This window comes from Lampris incognitus, chromosome 7 (genome assembly GCF_029633865.1).
Source record: "Lampris incognitus isolate fLamInc1 chromosome 7, fLamInc1.hap2, whole genome shotgun sequence".
NCBI classification, from domain to species: Eukaryota; Metazoa; Chordata; class Actinopteri; order Lampriformes; family Lampridae; genus Lampris; species Lampris incognitus.
Window position 1 is genome coordinate 12,183,961 of NC_079217.1, and position 9,343 is coordinate 12,193,303.

General features: G+C 46.1%; 1 protein-coding gene across 1 annotated transcript; it reads left to right on the top strand.

The window, feature by feature from the left end:
- Positions 1–6,182: 6,182 nt before the first annotated feature.
- Positions 6,183–8,928, top strand: lpar6a (lysophosphatidic acid receptor 6a). The gene has a single exon (XM_056283457.1). It carries the CDS (start codon positions 7,095–7,097, stop codon positions 8,217–8,219), a length of 1,125 nt encoding a protein of 374 aa, XP_056139432.1. The 5' UTR covers positions 6,183–7,094; the 3' UTR covers positions 8,220–8,928.
- The last annotated feature ends 415 nt before the right edge of the window (positions 8,929–9,343 follow it).

Genomic DNA, 9,343 nt, shown 5'->3' on the forward strand with positions numbered 1-9,343 from the left:
TCAGACAAGTTGTCAAAGGCATGCTCAAACTCATATGAATGGATTTACCTGTTAATTAGTCATTTGAAGTTCCGTTTGACGGGAAGTTGCTCAAAAATAAAATTTAGAATAACGTGAGATTGCATGCATTTCATTGACATTTGTTTGCCTTTCACCAGAAAAAGGAAAATGCAGGACTTTCTAATTTCACCTCACTGAGCAATCTAATCCATTGTTATCACACCTACAAAGGGAGACTAATTGGGAAAAAAAGTTTAATTACACAGGCTGAGGACGAGTGACTGTTAAAACAGTTTGCCCTAAAATGAGGAAGTGGCATGTGGCCGCCGCCAGCGAAGCATCTGTCTGCCACCTTAATGCCATGTAGGCTTTTTCCTACAAGTAAACACACCTGTTTTTCACATGTGTATAGTCAATCCGTGTGTGTGTGTGTGTATCTGAAGATTGTTGTGTTGTTATTCTATGTTAAGTACACAGAGAAACCGGAGTCAAATTCCATGTGTGTGTAAACCTACACGGCCAATAAATTGGATTGCGATTTTGATTCTGATTCTGCAAAGTAGCTGAAAGTATGGGGGGACTCTTGTCCCACTAACTTTCTAGATTTTCCTAAAAGAAGTGGCTCCTAACTCACCCCCACAGTTCACATTCCCAGAAACACGAACAAGATACGGTATATTTTGCTTCGAGAACGGGCTCAGTCTGTGTCAAAATAAGGTTCGCGTCCGAAAGCACAGTGCGTCATGATGGCTAAATGGGTTTGACATAAAAGAGAGCTTTGTCTCATTCTTCGAATTGTCCTCTGTTTCAGCTGCTTTACTCTGGCTTTGTCTGAAACCCGCATGTCTTTACTCTGCGACTGAGTTCACAAGTGCTTCGGTTCCCCAGATAGCAGGACCCACTAAATCCAACACCAGTTCACCGCAACGCCAGTTATTTTTTTTCACTTTGGTATTTTCAAAACCAGCCGATAAACCGCAGGTTGCTTCTGCACCTCCAGAAACCCCAGCACGAGTGGGTGAAAAGCCAAGCTTTGTTGGTGTGCTGCTGTACTTTTTAAAAGGTGTGATAACTAGCATAACGTGTACATGGCAACCAGGATATGATACAAAACAAGTGGGGGAAAACAATTCTGACCTGAGGTAATATGACATTTTCTGCACATCTTTTCGAGGATTGAGAGAGGCAGATTGGTCCAGACAACATATCGGCAATGATTAGTTCACATGTGAGATTGTCTGACTCTCTTTAGTCCGGTGCTTTATTGAGGAAGGACCAACTTCCAGACATTCTGCATGTGCTGGTGGTACCAGGAAACTGGAAGACCCTGTTTATGTTAATATATGTATATTAACTGAGTTTGACAACCGAGTGTAACTCACTGGGCTTTTCCACATACCTTTAACTTTCCACATAGATGCAATATTTTGTCTTCAGTTGGGTCCATGACCTTTGTATTTCTTTCCAATACCTCCCCAACTTCCTCTGCTGTTTATTGACTGGTAAAGCACAAATTCAACAAAATTACACATCTAAAACATCCTACTGAATCATCCATCCATCCATCCATTATCCAAGCCACTTATTCTACTCATGGTCACAAGATGCTGGAGCCTATCCCAGCAGTCATTGGGCGGCAAGCGGGGAGACTGGGCAGGCCATGAATTGACATACATGTCTTTGGACTGTGGGAGGAAACCGGAGCACCCGGAGGAAACCCACGCAGACACAGGGAGAACATGCAAACTCCGCAAAGAGGACAGCCTGGGATGACCCCCAAGGTTGGACAACCCCGGGGTTCGAACCCAGGACCTTCTTGCTATTGCCTATTCTGGCCTATTGAATCAAACAATTCAAAATTCATCAATGAAAAATGAAAGAATTATAGGCACCTATGAATGAGAGAGTGACAATGGTAGCGGTGCAGTGATTTCTCTGTCAAAATCATACAGTGCCACTGAATATTTGCACTGCACATATGGCAGATTGGCAGCAGGTGACCCTCATTGCTGACAGGAATGGACTGCAGTCCATGGAGCCAGTTCAGGTAAGGGATGGTGATGGAAAATGTAGGGATGCTGTCGATGCTTTCAATGATCGGTTCAAATCTGTTTTGATGGTGCATTTGAGGACAAAAGTTTATCCATAAATGTCAGAATTTTGCAGTTGCCCATTGCAATAGCTACCGTCTGGCATTTTTCCTCGGAAAAACTACACAGCATACACCGTCCTGCGTCTTCGCCATAGCAGACAAACACAAAAGAAACGGATACAAACAACAGCAAACCTAAAGACGAAGCAAAGATTTGCAGCAGTTGAACATCAATAATACTACCACCTCTTATGATAGCTGTCAGCTTTCCCAAGGCCACATCTCTTCCTGCTGGCCTGCCACTGCAGATCCTCATAATAGAGATGTGCAACACGTCTTTTCAGCCATGTGTATATTTTGCAACAGGGCCCATTTGTAACTGCTCGGGCATGCTCAAACTCATTTGAATGGGTTACTCATTCAAATGTCATAAGCAAGATGGTTTTGGTTTCATTTTGCTTTAAATGAGTCTCAATTCCAATTTCTTTTTGAGGGAAAGTTGCTCAGAAGTAAAATCCAAGCCAAAGACTCATCAGATGAGTAGTTGTGTTACTCATTTTTTTCCTGGGAAAAACTATACGGCATATGTTGTTTCGCACCTTCACCACAGCAAATACGAAAGCAGAGGATGCAAGCAACACCAAATGTAAAGAGGAAGCAAACATTTGCAGCAGTCAAACATCAATGATGCTACCAACTACCACTATACCACTACAGCTGTGTCAGCATGTCAAACAACAAGAACCTTCAGGATTGTAGTTTTAATGATTGGGATTGTGGGGTTGTTGAATGCATCTGAGGTCCAGGGAATGTCGACCACTCTTCAAAGTTGCAGTCAGGAGATGTGGGATGACAAGCCATTGTGGGGGAACACAAGCACGAAGGCCTTTTTTCAGGTCAATGTGAGAAGCTGGAGAACTCACCAGACAGTGCACGAGATACATTCATTCATTCATTCATTATCTAAACCGCATATCCTTACTCAGGGTTGCGGGGATGCTGGAGCCTATCCCAGCAGTCACTGGGTGGCAGGTGGGGAGAGACACCCTGGACAGGCCGCCGGTCCGTCACAGGGCCAACACACAGACATTCACACCTAGGGACAATTTAGTAAGGCTGATTCACCTGACCTACATGTCTTTGGACTGTGGGAGGAAACCGGAGCACCCAGAGGAAACCCACACAGACCCAGGGAGAACATGCAAACTCCACACAGGATGACCTGGGACGAGCCCCAAGGTTGGACTACCCCGGGGCTCAAAACCCGGGATCTTCTTGCTGTGAGGCGACTGTGCTATCCACTGCGCCACTGTGCCGCCTGCACGAGATACAGTGGGCGGGAACTATTTCCAGCTTGTCCTTTTCTTTTGTTCTCACAAATACTAATTGTTTTATTACAGGGTGTACATTTTAGCAAGCCTCTCAGCCATTAATTTTTCTCGGGCTCTTAAGCCTCTTGGTAAACCACGGCTTGTTATTTTGTGTATTGTTCCATAAAGAGATGCTAGGTGGCAAAGTGAATTTGTCGCTCCACACACCCACGGACCATGTAATCGTGGTTGTCTTGGTCATTTTCTGGTATGTTTTCATGTTGACGCCTGCAGGGTCATTGCATGCTTCCAGCTGCCAAAGTGCAGGGGGGGGGGAGAAGGAATGAGGCCAGTAGCCTGTGGAAGAGGACCAGAAGTGGTCCAGAATTTTCTCTGGCCAAGACAGCCAGCTCTTGGTATTTGGGTGATTTATTTTGCACATAATGCAGTGATTTTTCATATCATTTTCACGGCTTTACCGAATCTGTTTTGTTGTTTTCATGTTTGCCGGTGGAGCGACACACAGCATATTCACTTTAAAACATATGAGACAATTTCTAGAGGGTGACAATAACAAACAATAATAAACTAAAATAACCGCAGCATTTTACATATTGCTAATAATAATCGTGATGCTATGGAATGACGTCACGTACTTTGCCTTTGTATTTGAAAGCCTTTTGTTTTGGCCTTCGGATGGCTGGCAGTTTCCTGGCATTGTGAGAAAATTAACAGCCCAGGGATTCCAACAGCTTGTTTTCTTCATTTGGTGACCACATACTTGCATGTGAAGAGCTTGTTTTTTATGTGCTGGATGGAACAGTTTTGAGAGCAAGAGCAAATAGCGTGTGTTTTTCTGTCTTTCTTGAACATCTCCCTGTGTCCTTGTTGGTGTTTATTTGATTGAAGACAGACAAAAAAAAAAAAAAAGGGGACTCTGACCATTAAAGCATCCACAGTCTCTTTGAATCTCCGCTAGATTTTCCTTTGTTTGTTTTGCTATTGAGGGTTGCCCTGTGAGGACAAATGGATGAGCTCTGAATAGAAAATAGCCCCGTTTGACGTTATAGAGAAGTCACATCCAAATGGTGAAATATTTTCATAACCATAGCAACACTGCAGCAGTTCTGTGTGTGTGTATGTGTGTGTGTCTGACACAACAATTACGGGATGGACTTTGCAGAAGTACAGTCATTTGATCTGCCTCCAGGCCTTTACTGACAGGTAACCCTGGCATGTAGCACGCCTCACATAGGACAACATCACAGATTTACACAACATACAGGAAGCTCAAGCAAATCACAGCAGTTACTCATCGTATTGCAAATCGAGAGGATGAAAGAACTTTCAAGTTGACTGAGAGTGCTTTTTTTCCTTTCTTATAAACTCCAAATTCTTCCCTCCTAAGCTACTTAGTTTATTACAAAGACCCTATTTTCTTTACAGACTGCCAAGAAGGAAGTTTTTTGTGAGGGGCTACTTGAATGCTAGCTTCACAGAACACTGAGTGATCTGTGAGCATGGACTGACAAAAGCAATTGAAAGACCACTGAATAGAGAGGGCTCTTCATTCCAACTCATTTTGTATGTGTCTTCTAGGGGGGGGGGGGCAGCAACCCACAATTCATCTATTGCGGTGCAACTGACCACACAGCTTGTCAAAGACAAACAGACAGGGGAGAAAAAAAATTCTTTACTTCCCATCAGACTTGTTACTTTGTGAGGGATGGGGGAACTTCACGGGCATTCTCCAATACCAACCTTTATTCGTGTACATCTTAATAAAGACACGATTAAACCAAATTCAAGTCAGAATTCGCTAAACTTTGGGAAAGTTCATTCTAGGAAACAGCACTCGGGGGGCGGGGGGGTACCCACAATACTGTGTAACACCAGGGATGGTCAAACTACCGTTTCAGTTTTCCAAGTTTCGGCTGAGACTGAAAAACGATGTTAATTTGACTTCATTACAGTGGCTGCACGTCGGCGTTGCGGAGCAAAGCTGCTCAAGTGAGTCGCTGGCCAAAACATCACTTCAACTGAGCAGATCATGCAGCTCCCAGTGCACGCTGAGAAAACTCTTCTCTACTGCTCTTAAGGCTTCACCAAGTCGAGTCAAAACTGAGCAGGTCTTTCAGCTGGTTTATCGGTTTTAATGCAGCATCACAGGCGTCCATGAGATGCACATTGGCTGCACCGCAGCTTGGTGTGAAGCCATACGGCGGATTTTCTGAAACGCGTTGTGTGCGCAAGAGCAGACAAAGAGGAAGGAGGAGTTACGATTGGGGGTGTAACGCCAAATTTTGTATCACCCCAAAGAATACGTGTCGCGACGGACGCTGTAATGGAAATATACTTTTTCGCATATTTTAAGATTAGGTTTTTAGGTTTTACAAAGTACCCTACCGGCAGCACAAGCGCCCCCCCCTTCCCCCAGTTGCAATATGCCAGCTAGTAGTATACTACTTTAGCTTTGTAAAGCCACGCAGTCAATCTACAAAATAGGAAAGGAAAAAAAACATAATTAGTCTATTTGTTGGCGTTTTCCCATTTCCTGACGCGAAACGACAACGTAATAACTAAACAAGGTCCGCGGTCAAGCGAGCGAACGCGCGTTCCCGCGACACCGCGGACCGTCGGGGTACATGTTTTCCAAAGGGGTACGAAATCCGGCAACGCGAAAAGTGGGAGGAGGCCGCTACAGCCCGCTTGCCCCCTCCTCTCGCGCTAGAAAACTGTCCGTGGTACCGGTGCAACGGACTCTTTTCACCCCGAAGCAGGGTAAAGAGTTCAACGACGGACCCCCCCCCCCCTTCACCCTTCACCCCGAAGCATTCAGACGCGCGTTTAACGGTGGGCGAAAGCGGATAGTGTATTTTACACGGGAGGGGAGGGGAGGAGCAGAAAGTCTCCCGACACACCGGCGGAGGGAGCCCAGCCGCGACAATCCAGCCCCCCCGGTTCTGCCGGAGACGAGCTGAGCCGCTGCACTTGCTCACACCTTGCGACCGACGACGACCCCCCGCAACAACCCCCGCGGCTACGACGGGGGACGGAGACCGCGCTACGTTTTCCCCAGAGAAGCAAAAGACGGACAACAGCGGCGGCGGCAGCAGCAGCAGCAGCCCACTATCGGCTGCTTTTCTTCTTCTTCTTCTTCTTTTGAACAATTAAGAATTCTCCCTCGCGGATCGGGACCGTTAGTCCTCCGGTCATTCGACTCCGCCACCTACGGATGTGGACCTCGTTTTAAAAGAAAGAAGAAGAAGAGAAGATTTGTTTCGTATGGCTATACAGTTAAGTGACCGTTGTTTTCCGCAACTTGTAAGGGTGTAGGGTGGTCGTACAGGGGGAGGGGAGAAGACGCCAGCCTGGTTTTCTGCCCCCCTTGGGAAGGGGTTGTTTTGGACATGAGGGTAACGTCAGCCGCACATCTCGGCAGCCGTGCGTCCGTAATGGAGAGGAGAGACAAGTCGGCCGGCCCTCGCTCCCATGGACAGCGGTGCTAAGAGGGGGAACCTCGGTGTCGACGATGACGAAGTGCGTTGCCGCCTTGGAGGGTCTCCTGTAGCGGGGCTGCTTTGTGCGTCACTCGCCAGTCACGGTGAATTCAGAGTTGAGGGGCAAACTTTTCACTGCATAACCGTTACAAAACAGACGCCCCCTTCTCCGCTGTGTCGTGTCTCCGTAAGATGTACAACGTTACCCCTCCAACGGACAGTCTCACCCTGCGATGGGGGAGCAGTATCACCCCGCTGGAAGGCAACATCAGCCACACGGAGAGCTCCAACTGCACTAAGAACGACGAATTCAAGTATCCGCTGTACAGCGCAGTGTTCAGCATTGTGTTTGTGGTAGGCCTGGTCACCAATGTCGCCGCCATGTACATATTCACCTGCTCCCTGAAGCTGAAGAACGAAACCACCACGTACATGATGAACCTCGTGGTGTCTGACCTGCTGTTTGTCTTGACGCTGCCACTGAGGGTCTTCTACTTCAACAACCGGAACTGGCCTTTTGGGGGGGTGCTCTGCAAGCTCTCCGTCTCGCTCTTCTACACCAACATGTATGGCAGCATACTTTTCCTCACCTGCATCAGCGTGGACCGTTTCCTGGCCATCGTGCACCCTTTGCGCTCGAGGACATTGAGGACCAAACGCAACGCCAAGATCGTGTGCGCCGCTGTATGGGTGCTGGTGTTGGCCGGGAGTCTGCTGGCGGGATTTAAGCTGAAAACCACCTCGCCTCAGAACAACCGCAGCCAAGCCACGTTCTGCTTTGAGAACTTTTCCTCCAACCAGTGGAAGTCTCACCTTTCCAAAGCAGTGATCTTCATAGAGACAGTGGGCTTTGTCATTCCCCTGCTCCTCAACATGTTCTGCTCCGTCATGGTGCTGCAGACCCTTCGGCGTCCCCAGACCACCGGCCACGGGGAGAAGCTGAAAAAAACGAAGATCCTACGCATGATCATAGTGCACCTTTCCATTTTCTGTTTCTGCTTCATCCCGTATAATGTAAACTTGATTTTCTATGCTCTGGTCCGCACCAACACCCTCAAGGGCTGCTTTGTGGAATCTGTTGTTCGAACCATTTTCCCCATAGCCCTCTGCATTGCTGTGTCAAACTGCTGTTTTGATCCCATTGTATACTACTTCACCTCTGAGACCATTCAGAACTCCATCAAACGCAAGTCTCAGGTCAGCCGGTCCTACGAGACTAAGTTCTTCGAGGCCCTGCAGGTGGAGAGCAGTGCTAACCTTCAGTGCAGCCTGAGGAATCTGAAAGCTAAAGGTTTTCACAACGAGTCTACTGTCTGACTGTGGTATTTGCTATCGCTACACACAGGGTATTAAAATGCATACTTCCATAGTGGAGCAGACATCCAGGAGACAGAGGAAGTAGTGTTATTTCAGTGCTTTGTGAAGCACCCGCCAAAGAAGTATTATGAATCGGTCTCCATCTCAGGGCAAATGCATGGTCTTCCCTCTGATCCTGCTTTGCATTATATCGTGTTATCCAACTCTGTTGACATTTGTGGATTCAGTTTTACCACTCACTAATAGTTCTAGCCTGTGGAATATAGTTGCGTTTTGCACAATTATTGTGCCAGTGAACTGGACTATAGACTGGTCATTCAGGTGTGGGACTGCTATTATATTGAGTGCTACATATGTCAATACATATGTAGGCCTACATGTTGTGGTGCTAACTCTAGAGTAGTATCTATTAAATTAACGTTAACATCAGCCTATAGATTACTTAAGACATTGGGTTTGTTTTTTATATTACAAATGAAACAGGTAACACGTTTTTTTGTTGTTGTTTTTGTTGGTTTTTTGTTCTGGGGGCATATTGTTGTAGACCCTATGTCTTTATTTGCGTTGAAATGCACTGACAGAAAATAAAATACTGCACTCATGCCACAGTAATGAATAAAATCATGTACTGTCTAAAACAACTGGAATCAATGGGAAACTGTTGGTAAATTAAGGGGAGGATTTTTTTTTTTAATAAGTGATAGAAATGGTTTTAAAATGGTCGGTGCTGTCATCCATTCCATCCATTATCCGAACTGCTTATCCTGCTCTCAGGGTCGTGGGGATGCTGGAGCCTATCCCAGCAGTCATTGGGCGGCAGGCGGGGAGACACCCTGGACGGGCCGCCAGGCCATCAGAGGGCCGGTGCTGTCATTCTTAATGAACTTATTGTACTTTTTGTTTCTTTCATGGCCAAAAATCAAAGTTTAAATTAATGTTTCATTAAGAAGGACAGTGCTGTCCTTCTTAATGAGAAATTAATTTTCAACTTGGATTTTTGGCCATGAAAGAAAGAAAAAGCAAATCATTCAATTACACCCAGCAAAAACGATTAAATGCTCAAATCCCTTAAAATGCACTTAAGACTTAGGACCTAACATTTACACTGTGCTAACACCCAAGTC